This window comes from Girardinichthys multiradiatus, chromosome 7 (genome assembly GCF_021462225.1).
Source record: "Girardinichthys multiradiatus isolate DD_20200921_A chromosome 7, DD_fGirMul_XY1, whole genome shotgun sequence".
Taxonomy (NCBI): Eukaryota; Metazoa; Chordata; class Actinopteri; order Cyprinodontiformes; family Goodeidae; genus Girardinichthys; species Girardinichthys multiradiatus.
In genome coordinates this window covers 5658034-5681134 of record NC_061800.1, presented here as the reverse complement: position 1 = coordinate 5681134, position 23101 = coordinate 5658034, and the positions used below count along the sequence as shown (strand labels likewise).

The 23101-nt window shown below is 40.7% G+C and overlaps 1 protein-coding gene across 2 annotated transcripts in view; it reads right to left on the bottom strand.

The window, feature by feature from the left end:
* The window catches only part of rftn2 (raftlin family member 2), a 33520-nt gene that overhangs the window by 9023 nt on the left and 1396 nt on the right, over positions 1-23101 (bottom strand). For both annotated transcript variants that reach the window (XR_007039017.1, XM_047370723.1), the window contains exons 2-5: positions 4165-4345; positions 2719-2827; positions 2403-2577; positions 1859-2077 (exon numbers count right to left, since the gene is read on the bottom strand). Coding sequence is in view for 1 of the 2 variants with exons in the window: in XM_047370723.1 (XP_047226679.1) it covers positions 1859-2077; positions 2403-2577; positions 2719-2827; positions 4165-4345 (684 nt within the window). In the remaining variant the exon portion in view is untranslated. The remainder of the gene's footprint in view (positions 1-1858; positions 2078-2402; positions 2578-2718; positions 2828-4164; positions 4346-23101) is intronic.

Sequence of the window (23101 nt, the reverse complement as noted above, 5' to 3'; positions counted from 1 at the left end):
AACATCTTAACTTTGCGATTTAAATGATTTATTTGAGTGATTCTCCACCAGGCGGAGCTCTGGCAGCAGTAAACAAAATGCCTTCAGACTACAGTCACTGCAAATGAGTGCAGCTGCAGGTCTTAGACATGTTTCATGAGTGTCATTGGAGTTAAAATGACCCAGTTATTAGAAATGAGTGAAGTGCTCCAGTGTGTTCTTTACAGAGAGAGAGGGGGCTGCTGCTGCTGCCTGTCTATAAATGAGGTGATCGGAAAAGGGTTTAAGCTGTTTTGTTACATTTATCTCCTGCAAACATCTAACAAAGTTCAAATGTTCCACATGTTTTAAAATACAAATGTATCTACATGTGTGTGAGCTACGTGAGGCTCAGGAAGTTCCATCAACCCGTTCATTCTCCTTCTCCCATTCCTTACAGATTCTTACACACAAAAATTTGCCATTTCCTGTTTAGTCTCCTCTCTCTAAATTTGGAGCATCCTCTCGGCCTCAACAACCTCACTTCCTGTTTCTCTATGGGGACCAGAGTGAAGGCAGCTGCAGAAACTGGGAATACTTTGCCCTGTTCCTTCCCACTGTCTGGTCTCATTCAGGCAGCACAACTGGAGAACTGCTGGGTTAATAATGCGGCCAATCTTACCAGAACAGTAATGCCACAGCAGATATTCCCAAAGCGATCAGTGCTTCCACTGAGTCAAGGAGCTGGCTTGAAAAGGAACACAAAAACATCCAGATGATTAAGACATTTGCATTCCAGAGAACCACCCCTGTGGAACATCTCCAGAATATTTCAGGATTCCAGTTCATGCATGAAAGCAGCTATTGCTTCCATTTTGTGCTTTCATTGAATGAGAAATCCTTCTAAGAGAAATATAAAACTGGACTAGAGCCCGGTTGTAGTACAGCAGGAACACCAGTATCTGGGTTGTCTCTTGTTATTAGCACTGCTTTGGCTGATATGAACTGGTTTTATAGTGGGGTATAGTGTTTTGGACAACAGTCACATCATAGAGGCACCTTTAGCTCTGCCAAAAAGGCTCCCATCATGTTTTGGGTGAGAATCCTGACTTTATAGATCCTTAAAATGTCCCAGTTGAAGACAGTAAGTTATTAGTGGAAGCAGCCATTGTTGAACTGGAATGTGACATCAGCTCTGCCACCTTCACTTCAGATCTACTCATGAACTTGGCTCTGTAACTACCTTCCTTGGTGGCTCTGACTTCAGTCCTCTCCAAAACATTTCAGAAGACAATCTGCGATAAACCTGAAAACACCAATCACCATTCAAGGCTCCAGCGGTGGTACCACTAGAGGTGGTCATGCCCCAATCATGGAACCGACCAATGATGGCTCTATCACTACCTCCCTCAGTGGCTCAGAGGCACACGTCTGGACCCAGGGTCCCTACAAGATTTCTATTTCAAAGCTCCGTATTTCCCATAGTTAGTTTTCTAGATTTTTTTCAGTAGGTTTTTAGATTGTAGACAACTGAATACAAAACATTCGCCCAGTTGGGTTTTTATCCTTTTGTCACAAATCATGACTCAACACAGTGCTGAAGCTGCCTCTGATTCAGTAGTGTGGTAAAGGGCCATTTCCCTTTTATGGCATCAGGACAAACATATAGCAGTTAAAATCTATAATACTGAAAAATCAGGAAGAGATTTTCATAGTTTAAATACAGACCCTGCAGCCTAGTTTTAAACCCAATTAAAAGAATATAAACGCCCAAAAAACTGTGAAATAGGGTGTGTTTTTTTATTTGGGTTTATCTACAAGTTTCCTCAGAAACAGGCTTCAGATTCTACATGACAGTGTTTTGTTTAAGGGGTTATTACAGAAGAACCACCAGACCAACCTTTAGGTGTGTCCCAGTACACAAAGGAGTCAACCAGTGACCAGCCTTTGCGGTAGTAAGCAGCAGTCAGCTCCAGCCAGTCAGCCTCCAGAGCACTGACCACTTGGCCCTTTCTGGAAACCCGCATGGAGAGTGCCCCCTGGTGGTACTGACAGCCCAGGGAGTCCAGGGAAGCACAGCCTGGGGGCCAGGAATGGAAGAAGACCAGCAGCCTCAACTCTGGAGGAGCAGACCGAAAATATGGATTTATGAGAAGAAATAAGTGCTTTAGGTTGCCTTATATGCAAAACAGTAACCAGATAACATGCAGCAGCATAGGGCTTATTAAAAATCTAAGAATCATTGACATAACTAATTGTTTTAAATGCATGTTTCTTGCTGTATTCACCAAAATTTGTTAACATTACTCCTGAATCTTTTCTTTTTGCTCCAATATCATGCAGACCTCCAGCTGCACAGATCAGAAACAATCCATGTAGATTCTTCCTGGTCACCTGCTCTGAGAGAAAATCCAGCCAATCAGAACACTCAGAGAGGGTCTTACCAGGATTGTAGGTGTTGTCCTCCAGCTTTCTGTCTCCAGGCGGTGTTTGGGGGGGTGTATGTGGCGGGGACCGGCAGCTCCTTTTTGGACTGTGCACACGTCCGTTGGTGATGCCGCTCACCTGCTGCAGTACGGAGCCAACGAATTGAACGCCGCCACGCGCACTGCTGTTCACCTGCAGGAGGCAGGAAGTTAGATACAATCACAGGGCTTTAATGAGGTTGATTATTAAAGGTTTGGTGCAAGGAGTTTATGGGAGTCAGAGTTTTTATGGGACTCTGTAGGAAGCAGACTGGTTAATCTGAAGTTGTCTGACCCTGTCAATCAGCGCTCGCACTGTGTCGCTGGTCAGCGAGTCCCCAGGTAAAGGCCACTCCTCCACCCTCAGCACTGGCGCGCTGTGACACGTGGATGCCATCTGGTTGCTGCAAGGAAACAAACAGCAGGCAGGAGTTCAACTTCAGCGAGACTCGCCCTGCAGAATCAGATATAACATCAAACCAACTGGACCGAGTTCAGCTGCAGCTGCAGACAGCTGTAAAGAAATCCTTCACAGGAACAGCAGGGGAGGTCTTCCAGCTGTCATCTCAGCAGTTCTGAGCAGGTGAACAGAACAGGAAGTGGCAGCAGGCACATATGCAGTCATATGCTTCTAGAGGACAGTGGAATGCAGCTTAAGTAGCGATCAGGACTTGATCCTGGTTCACTTGCATCCACTTTAGTTCCAACTTAAGGTTCCTGAAGTATTTTGCACTGCAGCTATCTTTGGGGTAGTTTTAAATTAAATAAAAATTATTTGCTTGAACATCATTTTGCTTGAGCTTATTGGCAGCTCACGTACAACCAGTGGCACCTGTACCACAGTTTGAGAACCATGGGTTTAGATTAAGGCATATTCATGTGTTAGAGTGGCCCAGTCAAAGTCCTGAATCGAGAATCTGTGGCGGCACTTAAGAATTGTTGTTTGCAGATGCCTGAGCTGTTTGGGAAGAAGAATGGGACGAGAATTCAGCTTCTACATGTGCAAAGCTGGTAGGAATACACAGAAAGACATGCAGCTGTAACTGCAGCAAAAGGTGGTTCTGTAAAGGGTTGTATCTGGGTTTAAAAAATGTTCCTTAAGTATCGATTTCATTTCACTTCACAAGGATGCGCTACTTTGTGTTGGCCGATGACATAAAATTCATTGGGGTGAAATATGACTTAATGTGGACTACTAACAGCAGATTGCAGTGATTATTCTACCAGTTTTCATTCTCTGTCACTCAGGTTAATGTCCAAACTGCTCAGTGCAGTTGACCCAACTGAATCCCATTAAACCCCTTATCTTCCATTCAACTGGTCTTTTAATGCAGCTCTCAGAGCAGACACCTTGGGGCTTCTTTGAGTCAGTCTGTTGTTGTTTTACCAACTTTTTTACAACCTTTGGGCCAGCAGACATGTTTCTAATGCTTTCATGATCCATTGATTTCTTACAAGAAATTCATGATAGTTACAGCATTACAACCAATCCCCTCTCAGAGTTCAGACATTCTTCCTCCTTATTGGCTACCCTGCTGCCCCTGTTGTTGAGTGGATTTTTAGCCAATAGAAATCAAACCAAATCATTTCTTTCCCTCCTCCTCCAGTCTGACCTCCATCTGAGACTTCCTATAAAATATGCAACTGACCTCATCCATTTTTCATTTACTTGCTCAACGGCATGACCGTGACTGGAGCAGGTTCATTAAAGAGCCCGGGGCCAGGGATGGGTCTGGTGTACCTAGGTCTGGGACGGGCCAGGATAGCGCGGTAGAGCAGGCTGAAGGGCAGCGAGCGGCTCCGGCCCAGGGACAGGATGATGGGGTGCAAGGCAGCCAGGACGTAGCCTTGTGTGTAGTAGGACTGCAGGGCCTGAGGCAGCTCAGACAAGGAGGACACATACTGGACTGTAGGACGGCTACCTGTAAGGACAGAGAGTTTATGTAGGTCTAAGAGAGCTGCTTTTCTCATGCACAAAACCCGAATCACTATTCATCCTGCTTCTTTACATCAGCGCTGCTGGTTGGACTTACTGAATCATTTTCATGCCAATAAACAGGCCAGCTGACAGTGTTGCCCGGGACCAGAAAAGGATCATTTTAGATGGGACCCTATCCTAGGCATCCTGCAGCTAGTAGAACATTTCAAGACATGGTTAATCTTCTCCCTTACTCTTCCCTTCTTCCCTCTCCCATCTGCTCCATAGATTTTCCTCCTTGAGAAGGTTCTCAATGATATTCCTGCCCTAGAACGCTAACAGTGATGCAAATCCCCAGCATTAATAAGCCATTAAGTACACTGTTATATGTGATAATTTGAATAGAATCAGAAAAAATAATTAAATATTATTTTCAATATATTTCAAAGGTCTCAATTTATTACCCAATAAAATAATTATATTGGGAAATCTAATCAATATCCAAATTAGAAAGATGGTAAAATGATACATAAAACTTCAATTGTTTTAAATGATGTTTTGCTTCCTTTGCTACATATTTAACCATGAAATAATTTAAATTGCTGCCATGTATCACTAAACAAAAATGCTGATATCTGATTGGTTAACCAGCACATCAACTAAGATGCTGACCAATCACCATTTCTTTAGTATTTTTGGCTCGCTAAGTGATTTGATTTGTAAGGCGGAGAGATCAAATAAATCCATGACGTTCTGCAGTACATGACCGTGAGACAAAGTATATACAGTATATGAAATAATTATATATTTTTAAATTTATTTCAGATAAAGATAGATTAAGTTTTTGACACATGCTTCTTCAGGTCTTTTAAAACTTTAACATGTTTGGGATTTTTAAATTTTCTTATTTGTGGCACTTTTGACTTTCCATACTTGCTGGTTACTCCACATCATTCATATTTTAGGCTTCTGCTTGTGTGACATGTTTAGATTTGAGTTCTAAACGTCATGGGCCGAACCTTCCTTTAGTAGTTGAGGTCCTAGAGCAGTATCTCCATTTCATTCACAGCCGCTTACCTCCAGCCCAGAGGTGCAGTTGTGAGGAACCACCTAGTAGTAACTTCATTCTGGAGCAAGGTACCAAACATTGCGGACATTAAAGTTTACCAGCCAAACGTTCCCCATCACCGTTCTAATTATAACTTCCACTAGCAAAGATACACAACAGGTCTCTGACAAAAGCTGCTGAGTTTGTTGGCATCATTAGAACACAGAAATGAGAGAGGTCCAACTGCTAGGCTGTACCTGTGGCTTGACGCGTGTTTCTCAGGTGACAGACATGGTTCTGTTTCTTTATATCAAAGCGATGGAGCGACTGCTGAGCCAGAATGAAGGGACAGATTGAAGCTGCATCTTTCCCTCTCTCTGCCTGTAGCACAGATCACTTTATACTTTACTGAAGCAGATTAATAAACTCAGAGTTAGATGTTGTGTCACATGCCAACCCACTTTTTATTTGGGACAATCACAAATAAAAAGAAAAAGTTTAATGTAACCTAAATATTAAGCTCGTATTTTCTTCACAAACAGGCCTATTTTGAAAAAAACATTCTTGACCATAATTTGGTTGGAAGGCCCAGTTCTGGCGGACCTCCACCTTTGGCCCAGGACAACTGACCAGGCTGTGACCCTGTCAGCAGCCGTGCCAGTAAATACCACTAATGGTCCAAAACGGCACAAAGATGCTAAATCCAACCCCCCTTACTTTAAACAGCTTAGAGGAGTTTGTGCTTCCCATACTGTGTTTATCAGAGGTGTGGAGAGAGCTGGGCAGTCTGTCTCTCTGCTGATGGACTCTTTAACTGGTTTTCCTTAGAGCACTGCCTGGAAAACTCTGTCAGCATCATAGTTCCTTCTGTATCTACTAAGAAAAACAGTTCCCAGAAAGAAAAACCAACATTGACCGAGGAGAATCCTAACCCTGACATGATCTCAGTTCACAGGAGATAACAGGTGCTTGGCGTGCAACCCATATACGGAGGATTCAGTCCTCGATGCAGCTGTTCAGGGTTCATGTCCCAAACCCAGTAGAGCTGTGCTGCATGTCTCCCCCTCTTTCCACCCTGCTTCCTGTCTGCTTACTTTTGAAAAATAAAAATAAAAGGCAACAGTGCTGAAAAAAAAAAAAATCTAAAAAAAGAACAGTTGTTCAATTTGCTCATGAACTTTTAACCTTTGGCTGTTTGCAACATGTTGGATTTAAAATGTTGGCTGCCTTTGGAAAATCTTTAGGGCGTACACACAGAGACTGCTGCTGATAGCTGCTAACTACTGGCTAATATGAGTTACAGTTTAACACACTTAAATTATTTTAATCTTTGTTTAACAATTAAAGTTAAACTCTGTCAGCGACTCCCTCTCATCCAGTGTGAGGTCACCTCTGCTCCAACTATACCCAATTAATAATCGCTCATGGTAGAAATCTGAATCTGTATTCAAATTTCTGTTTGCATGGGCACGAAAATAAATCTGTCTCAAAACTAAAGTTCCACAAGCCCAGTGGGGTGCTTCCCCCTAATGGGTCAGAAAGGGAAGCTGCTGTGCTACATGTTGACCAAAGGGTGGTTCTGTCATGACACAGAGGTGTTTGTTTCTTGGTTTCATTTTGTACGTTTTGATTATTTCTAGATTGTTTCTTATTCTTAGCTCATTATTATAAAAGTTCATTATTGTGGTTAGGGTTTTCTCATATAGATTCATTCCTTTGTGTTTAGTCTCTTACCTAATTGTTGTGTTTCTGTTCTCTGTGCATTTTAGTTCAGACTCCTATGTCAGTGTCAGGCTTTTCCCTTTGGTTTGTAGATATTTAGCTTCAGTGTTTATTACTCTCCTTTCCTCAGCTCCTTGCTCTAGATTGTCGCTCCGCTGTTCAGCATTGCCCTAAATAGACCCACCTGGTTTCTATGTCAATCTTCACTCCTCCTCTGTATTTAAGCTCCCTGGTTTCCATTGTTCTCTGCTGGTTTCTTTTACACATCCTTTTCTCTTCATGCCATAAACTGTAAGTCCTTTTTATTTATCATTAAAACTTTTCACTCTCCGCCTTTGTTCTGCTTGCATTTGGGTCCAACAAAATGCCATTTCTGATAGTTAAAGACATTTCAGTAGGGCTTCAGAAGATTGTCATCGTGCTAAAAAATGTCTTAACATTATAGATGCAAGGAGAACTCGAATGTTCACTGAAATGTGCCCTAACCAGTGACCAGCCAGTCAGAAACTTGGAAATCAAACCCTGTTCCGATCAGACTCAACGTTAGCTATTTTCAGCATCAGGGAGGGGAAGTCAGAGGAAGAACAAAGATAGAAAAAAGGCTATTTAAAAGGAAACTGTTTTCCAAGACATGTTGAGATATGTCTGGGCGTCATCCAGGCTGTAAGTGAGCGAGAGCAGACATTAGAAAGGCTTAATTGAACACAGCAAAGCAAAGATCTTTCAACATCTCTAATGGAGCATGCAGGACTTAGTAACGTTGTGATAGGAAATATCACAGTTAAGGTAAAGATCTACATTCTCTAGAGCAGAGGTGCCCAACTCCAGTCCTCCAGAGCTACTATCCTGCAACTTTCAGGTCCAACAGACCTGAAATCCCACATCAGTTCGTCATTTGGTTACACAGAGGCCTGGTAATGAGCCATTCATCTGATTCAGGTACGTTGAAGAAGGGATGCATCTAAAAGTTGCAACAGAGTATCTCTCCAGGACAAGAACTGGGAACCCCTGTTCTATAGACTGCAGTCAGAGAATGCTGTTTTAACAATGCCAATGTACTGTATGCATCAGATTCTGCTGACTTGTTCTGCTGCTGCTGCTGCTTTGTGTCATATCACTGCGTCTCACTGGTTCCACAACACTTTACTACCCATTACACTTCATAGTGGTTACGGACTTGCTACCTCCCCCTAGATAGATCGAACCGTTATATTGGTGGGTTGACTTCAGCCCCCTTATCCTGTGTTGGGACCATTCAGTTGATTATGAGATGTCAAGAATCTGTGTAGATCAAGGAACAAAATCAAGATCTAAAGATTAAGGTCATCGTATAAATCAATGTAAAAGCTAAAAGTTAATTTTTCCATTCTGATCTTTAAAAAAATGCTAAAATAATTCTATTATTTTCCAGATATTTCAGGACAGCGTAGGAACCCTGAATACTGTGTTTAACAACCAGGAGTGTCTGGGGTTGACAGCAGAGAAAAGGGCGACCTTTGCTGCAGTTTAACCCTCCCAGGACAACCTCCAGCACCAATACACCACAAAACAAGGCTTTTATTGCAGCATTTTGCTTTCCTCCTCCTCCCCTGCATTCAGGCCCCACAACCCCCTCTCCACCCGCACACTGAGCCCTCTGTTCAGAGCTGTGTGGGAGAAACGTTGGGAGGAGGAGGAGGATAGGAAGAAGAGTGGAGGGGGCTAAAGAAGAAGGAGGCAGTTTAAGGGGATTAGAGAAACAGGAGGGCACAGAGAGGGGTGACAGAGCTGAAGAAGGGAAGAAGGTTTAGAGCCAAGGGCAGCAGTTTATGAGCGCGTCTGTGAAGGGAAGCAAAAGAGGGCGCTGCCTGGGAACAAGGAGCAAAGAAAACCACAACAACAAATATTGCTTCCTTGGGAGGATAAACTCTGCCCTGCCACGTTTATGTGGACCCGGTCCCACAATGTGGGACAGAACAGTAAATAGAAACAAGAGACAATGTCATGATAGTCACTCAGAAGCTGTTTAATTCAGCACATCAACATACATCATGAAGAAATCTCAGCACAAAGAATGAGGCTAAAAGCAGCTCTGCATTAAAAACAGACACCAGCCTGTGTGTCATGGAAATAACCGCATGGGCCTAAGAGCACTTCTGCAAACCTTTGGAACATCTGTGGAGTCTCTGGTCATGTCAAATTATGTACGGCTGTGGACAAATGTTTTGGCAGTGACACAAATACGTTGGTTTTGTGGCTTCAGAATTTGTTGACTATTATTTGTTTCTATGGTGAAAAACAATAAGAACTCTGTGCATTTTAAAGGCTTTTAATAGCTAAGACATCCAATTTATTTAAGAGTCAATGTTTCCAGTTTTGACCCTTCTTTTTCATAACATCTGTAATAGGTGAAGTGTCGGCCATGTTGATGCAAAGCCATTATGGCTGCACACTTCACTTTGAAGACAGCAATTACCCGTTTCCCCCTCTATTGTAGCAATGATTAGGGAGTTGACCGATCTTTATGGGCCAGGGAAAAAAATGTCCAAAAGGTTTTTTTAAGTACAAATTTGAGCCCTTTGAAATGAATCATCTGCATTTGATCAATCTACACAAAAAAATGAGTAACAATGAAAATTTCCACTATAAAAAGCAAAGTTTGTAAAGTTTGCAAAGCCCAACATTTCTGCTGCTGCTAAAAGCTCTGGCCACAAGTGTACTGGGGTGGTAAAATAAAAGAACATCCTTCTTATTCATATCAGTGCCCTTATTCTGAAGGTTTTACCATATTTTATGCTTGCACTCTTTAAGACATCATAAATACATTTCAGTGTTTCCAACCACATCTTAAATTAAGCTAAGAAAATCTCTATGCGGTGTTATTATTCATGGTTCTGCAGCAAGGTCTCTGGTAAAAAAATTTGTAATTACAGCATATTCCCAAGAAACATTTCAGTTTTAAGATTTGACCTATTGTTTTGTTGTGATTAAATATAGCTTTTAAAGCACTGGAAGCCGCCTTGGTTTACTTCTTTTAAACAATTTTAAGTGGCTCTGCCTAATATCCCCATTTCATACCTATATGCTGCCATTTTGTCAACATTTTGTCAAAATAATTGATATTGAGATACAATTCATAATAGAAAAATACTTTTGTAGGTCACAGTTGACATAAACTGACCCCTTTAGTTCTCCACAAATTGTCGCTCTTCTCCAGACAGCAGCGCTACAATAACAGACATTCTTGGCTGAGAATAAAACAGTGAGCTGCTGCTGGAAGTTTAAAAAGCTGCTAATATAGAAAGTACATTCAAAGAAGAGCCTGTGCAACTCTCTGTAGTCGTCAAGGCTGATGACCAGGAAAAGCTGAAATAACCAAACTACAGTGAAAGGGTCAAATGACCAGCAGCCATTTTCACTCCTTTAGTGACACGGATGTTGATGTTTGATGAGTATGACCTTTCTACTGTATGTAGTTTCTACTAAACCATAAAACCTTACATCCACATGTCATTCTTTCTTCTTCTTTCATCACATTTTGAGGTGTTTAAATCTGCTAATTTGGTCAGTTTCACTCCTGAGATCCAGAACACGTCCTGAGAACATCCTGAAGACCTTCTACCTCTGGCCACAGCTGCCAAGAGCCATTAGAACAAACTAATCCAGGTTTTAATAAAGCATTCGAGATGCTGACCCTGTTAATTACTTTAGATCACTGGATTAACTTTTGCCTAATTTCTGTATGTCGTGCACGACTCATCTGAAGTCATGCAGACACTGCAGCCAGCCCTGAGTTACCTTTCTTTGGCCTTGAAAGCTGCTCTAAATTTATTATGTGGAAAACTGACTTTAATCTGAAATAATCCAGCACTGGATCCTGAGATTAGACAGAGATTACAGGCAGACGGAGTGACCCGAGGCCCGGCAGGTCTGAGCACCTTTTAGTAGAAGATTACAGAACACCTCAGAGTCAGGTTTAAACCACCTCTTTAAGAGGTGAAAAAAAAAACAGGTGGGGGGTATACATAATTTCCATGTTCCATTCTACTTGCATTCCTATGATTACATTAGGTGTATTAAAAACAAGAATGGTAGAGAGTTATATTAGGATTTCATGCCCCTCTGAAGAGGAACCTGCCGCCACTTTCACCTTCCCATTGCTGCCAGTTACACCCATCCAAAAATGGACCTCTGTATTGTAAGTATATTTGCTGAGCGTCTGAGGTTAAAAATATAACTTTTTTAAACATTTTCCTTAAATACCGGTTTAGTTAAATAACATTAGCTAGCAGGTTCCGTTGTCATGAACTGAAGTCAGCAAATGGCTTGTGGCTCCTGTTAGGAGTGTTTAAAAAACTGTTTCACTAATCTAGCTGCAGAAATCCAAGTTTGGAATCTGATGCTAACTTCAGAGGTGAGTCCTTAGACATGTGAACTGATGTTTGAGCAGCGTTTCACGGCTAAATGTTCATTGGACTGTGCTTTCTCAGTGAACGGGCTGAGGAGAACAGCTGTCTTGTTGAAAATGAATGAACAATTGTTTTTAAAAAACTCATAAATACCTTATAGTCCAGACCAGGCCCATTATTATCTATGATATATATTTTGAGTCCTCTAAATGCCAAAACAACCAAGAGGTTATGTTTTTAACTGATGCAGACTACTTGGGAATAAGGTTTTCTGCTTAGTTTTCCTGTCTGCCTTTTATATAGAAATGAATCAGTCATTAAAACCCACTGGACACATTGAAACTGTACCACCATTTCAAAAAACAGGAAAGATCGGACCCCAAGGATCAAACGTAAGACTACAAGTCTCAACTGTTATATTATCAAATACATTGTTTAAGATATGAAAGGAACTACGGCTGAAACAATTAATTGGATTAATTAATGAAATAATCATCAACTAATTTAGTAATCGAATAATCGTTAACTGGAATATACAGACTAAAACATGCCACTCAGAGCAAATTAGGCCAACATTTTACAAAAAATATATATATATTTTGCATTTAAGATGAAAAACCTTCTTTGCCAAGTAAATATGCTGTCAAGAACTCCTCAGGTAGCATAGTTTTAGCTTCACCTGGTTGAAATTCTGTAAAAAATCTCCTATTAAGCATCTGCAGAAAAGCAACAATGAACTTTTCCCAAAGTAACATCAATAATTACAGCTATAAAATTGTCATGAATAACATAACCTATTGTGATGATAACCTGATGATCTGGTCGGTTCAGAGTCAGTAGAATTGTTAATCAGTGTCAGCTGTTTGGTGTTAATGAATTTAACAAGAGGTTCACTAAAGGGGCAACAACGAGACGAGCCCAAACAGAGGAATGCTTCTGCAGGTGGGGGCCATCGACTTTTTTTGGACTGATTTTCAGTAGTTTTGCATCTGACCAGGGTCAGTGTCACTGCTGGTAGCATGAGGCGATGCCTGGATCCTACAAAGGATACACAGGCGATCCAACTCCACCATGATGGAACATCATTATGTTCCATTGCCTGAAGGTGTGCTGTGTCTCCAGGCACAGTTTCAAGAGCACAGAGGAGATTCCAGAAGACAGCCAGTTACTCCAGGAGAGCTGGACAGGGCCATCTGAGGTCCTTAACCCATCAGCAGAACCGGTATCTGCTCCTCTGTGCAAGGAGGAACAGGGCGAGTACTGCCAGAGGCCTACAAAGTGACCTCTAGGTGCCAACTGGTGTGAATGTCTCTGACTAAACAATTAGGAACAGACTTCATGAGGATGGCCTGAGGATCCGATGTCCTCTAGTAGGCCATGTGCTCACTGCTTGGCACCATGGAGCTCCACTGGCATTCACCAAAGAACAATGGAGATGGCAGGTTCAGCACTGGGGTTCTGGTCTTTTCACAGATAAGAGCATTGTCTCATCATTCTGGGGATCCAAACCTGGCTAAACTGGTTTAGTATGTTTTAATGTCAGCTAGTGAGGGAAAAAGGTTTTAATACAGAATATTTAAATATCTGCAGTTAGCAATCAAGAGATCAATTGCTTTAAATATCCTGCTGGAGTCCAGATACTTTCTCACTCTCACAGAGATAAAATATGCACATCATTTATTCTATACACCAGTCAGCAGAGCCATGAGCTACTTTGAAGAGATTCATCAGACTCGGGGCCCCACATCAAGTCTCCTTTCAGTCAACGTGAAACAAGGCCAAACCGCCTGGCAGCTCTGGGTGGGGAATATGGTGGGTGGAATGGTGAGAATATGAAGGTCAATGTAAGTGTCCTAGAAATGCTTCATAGTTTCAAGGAAAAGCAGAGAGGTCCTTTAAGAATTGATGTGATGTAATTTATCAATTCTGAATACAGCTCTGAACCTTTGAGTCCTACTGGATTCTTTTTAGGACAGTTTTTCACCATGGATCGAAAGTCAGCGAGCTCAGCTTGTTGAATCTAATACAGACTGCTCATACACAAGTATGTGTTATGTGAAACATGTTTGAACAATGAATGCCTTTGCATAAAAAAGAAATTTCAGGTTGTAGTTTTAGCACAAATTAAAAAAATGAATACCAGTTCCTAAATAAAGATCTGACCTATGCATTGCATATTAGACAGAGCTTCATGTGGCAAATTATCAAGATTTACTGCAAGAACACACAAAATTATTAGATCCAAACCCAAACATAGCAGAATCTTCTTTTGTTAAACTAGACAATATTTAGTTAGTTATTTTACCTCGTAGCTAAATGTAATGTAAATCTGCTTTCTCATTATTTACTATCTTGACATGTATGCTAGCATTTAAAAAAAAAACATGTATTTGGGCCTATATCTGAGCAAATTAAGAGGATTTTGAGGGTCATCAATTCCTTTTACATCTTTGAAGATGTGTGCTGCTTTTGAAGCGTTCCCCTTATGAATAGTGCATGTATACCAAGATCAGTGGTGTGAAATTCCCAGTGTTCCAACTGTGCCGTGACAAAACTCCTCATTGTTTCTTTTTATTGGTTTATCATAGAAGGATCAACAGACCATAAGGAAATGAAATTCATCTGCTTTATGGGTTCCCCAAAGTGGTCAAATTAGAGCAATTAATCAGACACCAGTATTGAGTCACAGTTGCTTTGTAGCAGCGCTGCAGGTGTGGTATAAATGATGTGTGAGAGTTGCGAGCACTTATACATTGAATTTTCAACATGTCCAGAAAAAAAATCCATGGAAACATTGTGTAGCTAGTGATCAAATTGTGTGTGGAACAGTGCCAAACAATAATTTATTAGTATGGTGTACGGCCTCCTTTTGAGGCCAATACAGCGTCAATTCATCTTGGGAATGACATATACAAGTCCTGCACAGTGGTCAGAGGGATTTTAAGCCATTCTTCTTGCAGGATAGTGGCCAGGTCACTACGTGATACTGGTGGAGGAAAACATTTCCTGACTCGCTCCTCCAAAACACCCCAAAGTGGCTCAATAATATTTAGATCTGGTGACTGTGCAGGCCATGGGAGATGTTCAACTTCACTTTCATGTTCATCAAACCAATCTTTCACTAGTCTTGCTGTGTGTATTGGTGTATTGTCATCCTGATACACGGCACCGCCTTCAGGATACAATGTTTGAACCATTGGATACACATGGACATCAAGAATGGTTCGGTAGTCCTTGGCAGTGACGAGCCCATCTAGCACAAGTATTGGGCCACGGGAATGCCACGATATGGCAGCCCAAACCATCACTGATCCACCCCCATGCTTCACTCTGGGCATGCAACAGTCTGGGTGGTACGCTTCTTTGGGGCTTCTCCACACCGTAACTCTCCCGGATGTGGGGAAAACAGTAAAGGTGGACTCATCAGAGAACAATACATGTTTCACATTGTCCACAGCCCAAGATATGAGCTCCTTGCACCATTGAAACCGACGTTTGGCAATGGCATGAGTGACCAAAGGTTTGGCTATAGCAGCCCGGCCGTGTATATTGACCCTGTGGAGCTCCCGACGGACAGTTCTGGTGGAAACAGGAGAGTTTCCACCAGATAAAATTTGTCCTCTTTTGAACTCTGGTATGTCACCCATAATGTTGTGTACATTTCAATATTTTGAGCAAAACTGTGCTCTTACCCTGCTAATTGAACCTTCACACTCTGCTCTTACTGGTGCAATGTGCAATCAATGAAAACTGGCTACCAGGCTGGTCCAATTTAGCCATGAAACCTCCCACACTAAAATTACAGGTGTTTCAGTTTCATTGTCCAACCCCTGTACGTTTTCAGTCCAATTTTCCTTTCATTTTCTTATCCATCATTCTATTCTCTTTATTTTACTTTATTTTTTTAATTACCTCTGTTATTTGATTTTCTGTATCATTGTAATGTTTTTCCGTATGTACAGCGCCTTGAGTGCCTTGTTGCTGAAAAGCGCTATATAAATAAACTTGACTTGACTGAGTGTTGTAATACTATACTGCCTCTGCAAAGGCTGTCCACAACAAAATAAATTCATGCTTTTTATTTTAAAAATAAAGTCAAGTATGCCAAATTACATCTGCAATATACCATTAAAACCAAAATTTAAATGTATGTGTTTACATCATAAATAAACTTAAAATGAAACTATATTCATAAAATATTTTACTTAAAATAAAACTATTGTCTTAGTCTGGATGTTATTATTGGACAGGCCTACCTGTACAAATAGAATTCCATATAAATTGATTACAGAATATTTCCAAAATTATTTTTCCATACACTTCAAAATATAGAAGCGCATCATGTCATCTATTTTTTCCTGCAAGACTGAAAACATGTAAGACTAAAACATAAAAAAACATAGCTGTACCCCTTTCAGCCTTTTTGTTATCTGCTGAGAGTCTTGCTCTCTCTCATAGCCTAAAAGAACCAGACAAGTTTTAACAACTATGTGCTTCTTCTGAGTGCATTTCATACACCTCACTCATTCTAAAACTAGCTAACTTTGAGTCTTCTTCATTCAGTAACAGAAGAGGGTTGCAGTTGAAGATTCAACTAGGATGTTCCTAGTCAGTGCTGGTAAAGCTGAAAATCCAATAACCAGCTGAGTTCTTGGTGCATCTCAAGTGAATCTAATCATTAAACCTTCAAATGCCGTCACATTTGTCATGACTGGGTGTTTACATAGAAATGCAAAGGTTTTCAGGAGGAGAGTGTTTGAACTGATTCTTTCGGTGTGTCTTTGGGATCTTTTAAGTGGTTTCAGATGACAGAAACCTGCAAAGACTTATCTGAAGTGAGAGTCTACATTCTGAAAACATGGTATGAATTGGTTGGCAAAGACTGGCTTCATGCAGGTGATACTGCAGTCACTTATTTGGCAAGAAATGGCTTGGCAGATTGAAAACATGAATTCCAGTTTTAACCAGACTGCTGCAAACTGGGTAAACACCAGGTTAACCAGGCATACTTTACCAAGTGGAGCTTTACATTCAGTTAAAGCATTTTGTCAAAAGAAAGTGAAAATGAGCACTAAACAGCTATTTTCAGACTGTCCACAGGTAAAATCGCTGGTGTGATGCTCTGATTTCTACCTCTCTGCTCTTCATTGAAGCCTTCATGTAATGTATAAGTTACAAACGTGGACCATTAGCACCTGATGATCCTCAATGTTATAGAGAATCAGGACATTACACAAAGATTAACCCCAGTTGGTGTTGTTATGGTACTGCACAGATATTTGTAAGGATAAATATCAGGATAAAAGATATTTATTTAAGTCTTGCTGTTGTTTCTGGTGTTAAAGACAATTTTCCTAAAGCAGATCTAGACACACAGATGAGTCACATGAACAAACTGTGTGTGTGAAATGCTGTATTCATATGTGTGTCTGAGGGGAGAACCCCTGACTGTGCAGGTTTTCCACCATATGGTTCTGAAATAAATGCAGATGCGCAACAGAGAAAGCTGTTGCTATAAAGGTTCCTCTGGTGACCCTAATTTATGCTCTATGCTGTAATATTCCTTAAACTCTGGCCTGGAGATAGTGATTTTAGCCAGTTCTGTTTTCATTAGTGGTATAATTACCAAATTTGTAAATATATATTTTTCTAGTCTCTGGGTACTTTTTCTGAAGAAATGTAATTTATTTTTTTATTGGTATTCTGGTTAAATTTATCTGTACACATAAAACCCAACTAAAAAGGATTACAGTATATTTGCTGGTCAGATTACGGTTCATTAACAATTTTTTGCACACAGCAAATTATGAAAGTACATAATATCACAACATAATTTCAAATGAAATAACAGCTATATCCAACTAAATATCCTGGAGGTAGAAGCTCTAATTTAACAATCAGATGTGTTGAAATGTTAAATCGCTCAGTTGTAACTTTCCAGGAGCTTTAAGAAGGCTTTCTACAAATGATCATTGATTATTTATACTAGAACCAGAGGCGACGTCACAGTTTGTATAAGAGAGCAGCTGGTTTTACACAGATCCGTACTTAAACATAAAATGATCATTACTTTGAAACCACTCTGTGTGTACTCCCTATCGAGTAAGCACACCAGAACTGTAAAAGGTCTGTAGAGAAATGTGTTATTATTTTGGGTAGCAAGAACAAAATCAAAAGTTTTGGTCTGGACATAGAATAGAATGATATTTTATTCTGGCAGCTCTAGGAGAGAGGAAAAATTTTTGGTGAGTATGTTTTGGCCTTTTCCTGAAATTTCCAAGCGGTAGCATTTCGAAATTCACCATGTTGCATGACAACAGAGGTTGAAAGCCATTCAAACTTATAAAGGAACAACTTTGCTGCACCAGATTCTGCACAGACAAGTGTTGCTGTCCCTGTGACGACCTTGCAATCAAGGGATGGTGAGTTCAATGATCAGAGAAAAACATCCAATTCTTAGCCAATTCCAACTGACTTCTCAGTTTGAAATCTTGAGTTGCAAACATACAATTGGAGTTTCATCATTCACATGCGACAAAATCCACAAGAAACAAAATCAAAGCAAAATCAGAAGTGAAAAAATAAATATCGGCAGGTCAAAACTTTAAAACAGAATATTTACCCCAAAATTCTGATGGGTGGATTTCTATGTGTGACGGAGGTGGCTACCTTATAAGTGGTAAAGAAGAAAGTACATAAAATAACTATGAGGTCACTGAATCAGGTATTCTCAGACTGCATACATGATAAGACCATTCTCATAAGTTCTCAGACGTGACGATGTAGCATATAAAATAACTGGAATGGCTGTAGTTAGGGGAGCAAAAGCAATCCTCCGCAGCCAGTTGAAGCCTCCTTATACAGAACTAGAACCTGTTGTTGCTCCTTGCTGTGTGAACTGGGGGGCTTGTGAACATGTGTGTGAATAGGTGGATGGTGAAAGGGCTTTGAGTGCTCAGTAAGAAAAAAAACATTTATTTACTTTATGTGAAAGTAGCGTGTTGCATGGAGATGAGCAAATGCTGACAGAAAAATATACAGATTTATTTAATACTACATAAACTACACTATATGAAGGCTAAAATGTTCATAACATCAGGACTGCTGTAGTTTAACACAGTATCTGAATACAATATCATGACACAATCTAAAAGGAGACTGGACTACTGCTTAATCTTTGACTTTGAAAGGAGGTCTTCGCCCTGTGATTCAATGTTTTCCCCGACCTGCTGTTGACACGCTCAGCTCCCATTTACAACTTAATCACCGTCTCCTTCCAAATAGGTCACAGTGAAAGCAGCCAGTTGGAGCCCCACATGAAGGGATTATCTTAAGCGAACCAGCAATGCTGTTCAAATTAGAGTCCATTTCCCAGCAGGTGGTTTTTAATGTCTCAGGGAGGGTGTTTCATTTAGCTTCATGGGAAGGTGTGTGAATGAGTGAGCGTCCTTGTGTGCTCGGAGGGAGTGAGCCACTAGAGGAAGAGAGGAAAAAAAATCATTGGTGACCTATTTTTTGAATGAACGCCCCTGTTTCCAGGAAAGGTCTGCCGACCCACTTGGTAGTTTATAGCAGTAAATTGGGTCCTAGTTTCCCTGTCTTTCTACAGTGTTTTTGTTACTGCACCTAATGAGCATGATAAAAAATTACTAACATTAAAACATCTACTTGTGCCCACTTTAAGTCCAAATAAACAGATAGAAAGGTTACAGTCACAGGAAAGAACAAGTGTTGCCTTGTTCACCATGGAAAATTAGCAAATTTATGTAATATTTCAGCTGTAGTGAAAATAGTTTCCTTTGAGGCCAAATTATGATTTTCCAGCCTGGAGATCTTGGTAGAAATGATACTGTCAGAGTCTAGTGGCCAGTCCACTGTATGTAGGCACCGTAATGAGACGGTTCAAAGTTTTGGGGCTACGCTATTCATGGGCCATTACCATGGTAACACGGGCTCACGGTATTTATACCAAAACCTAAAACACAAACACAGGATCTACTTGCTTGTATTTAAAAACAGAAAAGATACAAGTATTCAACCTGCAGCAAAAAATGAGTTTTTTGTTATATGCTATTTAATTTTTTTGTGTATTCTGATTTTGATACATAGACTAAAACAAAACTAGATTATACAAATTTAGCACTAGTTTTCAGGTGAATGTGCACAGTAGCAAGTTGATATTAGCTGGGTAAATAGTCGAGCAATCTCCACAGGTAGCGAGCCTGCAGTCAGCTGCTTAACAGACGTGCTGCTCAAAGCTTGTCAACTGTGGATATAAAACCATGTCAGCTTCATGCAAGTGATGGGAGGCACGCCTTTATTTTTCTCACCATGACCTCATGTTTTTTCATGACTGGAAATATGTCTAAACACTTTTGTCTGCCTTGTAACATGAGAAAATAGAAGTAGGCTTCTGTTAGCCACCTGGCCAGCAGGGTGCAACAACATGTGGGGGAGGGGGGAGCACTCGTTCAGTACAGCCAGAGGAAGCTTTGGAACTAAGCCTTTTAAAAAATATGTATATACCTGGATACTCACAACCTGAACATGCCATGCCCACACTTTGCTCTCTAGAGCAGGGGTGTCCAAGTGTGGCCATGGGGGCCATATGCTGCCCCAGGACTGATTCTGCGTGGCCCTCAATCACAATTCAAGAAAGGTACATATTTGGCCCTCCAGCACCAGCGGTTGATGCACCAGCGGTTCACTTTTTTTCAATTAGAGAAAGGTTTAATTGAAAAATTTAAATCTCAAACTGGAAAACACAAAGTATTCATCTTTTAATATTGATGCAGCTGGTTTCTTCTTAATTTCATACTAAAAAGGACCACAGATATCCTGTGACTCATATTGAAAAGCCGACCTTGGTGTCCCCAAATCTGCTTTCAACTGATTCCTTAAACTTGGCTAAAAATGGCAATTTTTTTCAAAGAAAGAGTGACCCAAATCCTGCTGTTGCTGCTAAAAATAGACTAAAAATAAAAATAAAATTCAGTCTCCACCCCCCAAAACAATTTGGAAACTCCATGCCCCGTTTATGCTTCGCTGCAGAAAATGGAAACTATTTGTTTTACTATAATATTGCGTGCTTTGTTTATTGTTGAATAGGTAAAAAAAAAAAATGTTGGGTTTTTTAAAATGAAAAACAGAACCATATTTTTGTGGCACAAACAAATCCGACATGATGATTTTGGCCCATGTAGCAAAAAGTCCGGGCACCACTGCCTTAAAGTAACATCTGAGTTGCTTCATGTCCTTTACGGCACCACATTAAAACTGGAAATCAAGTATGCAGGATGGGTTAGTTCTGCTACTGTATCCAAAAATGGCCTTTTTACTTAGAATTGGCTTTTTTTCATTTTAAGGCCAATGTCCTCCGTTTCCTGATTTTGTTGGTTACATAAACAAAGTCGTACAGTCCTCCTGCAGGACAGATGGGATTTATGGCTCTTTGGTGGAAGCCAGGATCCGTTTCAAGCAAAAAGCCATTTAAAGCATCGGCTAATATGTATTTTTAACAAGCCAGCAACCTGGGGTAACTCATAACATCTGACAGACATGTTATATATTCAGCATAAAAAAAATAATTGCTATCATTTTTGTTAAAGAACCTGACATTAGATCCGGATCGCTTGTAAAGAGTTGTTTGGACCTTAGTATTTAAGTGCAGAAGCCAGTGTTAAGGTGGTGTACTTAGTTAGTGAAAAACTCAGTCAGACTTTTTCTCAGGAATTAATATTTGAATTGAAATGTTAATAACTTAACACACAGTGATGTACCGGACCTTGCTCAGTATTGACAATTATTTCAGTAAAAGATAATTATCTAGTTATAATAACTAATATGAATACACAGATGGATGTATGGTGGTTCACATTTTGTTGTTTAGTGTCAATGTGTACTGTTCCCTGGGGAAAATAAAAGTTAGATTATTTCATTGTTCAGCTGTGTAGCTCATTGACAACAGTTATAGCTGCTTATGTGGACTGTGGGGACAATTAGTTTTTCACCCATTTTTGAGAAAACTCCCAAAGAGACCTCCCTAGTTACAGATTTAAACAGCGGGAGTTAGGTCATCCTGAGGGTGACCCAACTACAATCCATCCTACGCTCACTCTACACCACGACTCACACTGAAGGGAGTGCCCATATTTTTATGTATAAAATCAAGTAGTCAGGTTAATAATGACTGCCTTCATTAAAAGTTTGAATGTCTCCGAAGACTTACAGAAAAATACTCATCCTTACATCTGGAGAAGCCATTTAACATCCTTAAGTCATTCTCTTCATACATTAACATGTGGGCTAGTTCTCCCTGGATTTTGACTCTCTGGTGTCTTATAAAAGGTTGATCCTAGCATGAAACAAAACATGTGCCTCATTTGTCAGCCAGTAAGCAGACTGTTGCGCCACTAATGTCTCAGGCAGGGTGTACTCATTAATACATTAAAATTAGTCAGTCATTTTCTACCGCTTATTCCATAGTGGGTCACGGGGGAGCTGGTGCCTATCTCCAGCAGTCTATGGGCGAGAGGCGGGGTACATCCTGGACAGGTCGCCAGTCCATCGCAGGGCAACACACAAACAACCATACACACACTCATTCATACACCTAAGGTCAATTTAGAGTGACCAATTAACCTAACAGGCATGTCTTTGGACTGTGGGAGGAAGCCAGAGTACCCGGTGAGAACCCACGCATGCACGGGGAGAACATGCAAACTCCATGCAGAAAGACCCCAGATCGGGAATCGAACCCAGGACCTTCTTGCTGCAAGGCAACAGTGCTACCAACTGCGCCACCATGCAGCCATTAAAATTAATAATACATTAATTTTACTGGATTGGACATTGCCTCTTAGATGCTATACATAGTGACGTGCCATTGTTATGCATTGAGTCGTGTCAACAACGCCATGCTGATCCGATGCAGGATGAACATGCATCTGTTACGGGTGTAGTGCCCTCATTTCTTATCCAATTTTTTATATTATTCAAAAAAGCTGAGAAAATGACTGATGGGTGGATTTCACAGTTTGTTGTTTTCTAGCCTTCATGGTGGAATTTGTAAACTGATATATTAAAAAAGCGTTGATGTAACTTCTGTCACGTAGGTCCAGGTACGGACCGTGCCATTGGGAGCACCAGGAGATATCCTGGTTTAACAGGGACCAAAGGCCCGGTTCGAATCATGCCTGATTTTTTTACTGAATCCATGCCATTCATGCTGCTCACTCAAGTAACTGACTCACTGAAGCTCCCAGACACCCCTCCTATATTTAGCTGACGCCATCTGTCACAGCGGTGCAGTGACACACACCAGGTTACATGCAACCCCCCATGACTTGGAAAATGGGGCGAGACAGACAGTCAGAAAGGAAAAGAGGAGCAGAGAGGGAGAGGATAAAACAAGTGTTTTTACATATTGTGGTTGTTGTTTTGGTCTGATGTTTCTTGAGCGATGCATGCCCCCCACCCCCCAGATATGATAAGTTGTCGGTTTAGTGACTGAAGCCAAGTTGTCCACGAGTCAGCGAACATACCTGCCTTTTCCTTTTACCAACTTTTTTGTGAAATGTTTGATTTTGTAAAAAGAAAAAAA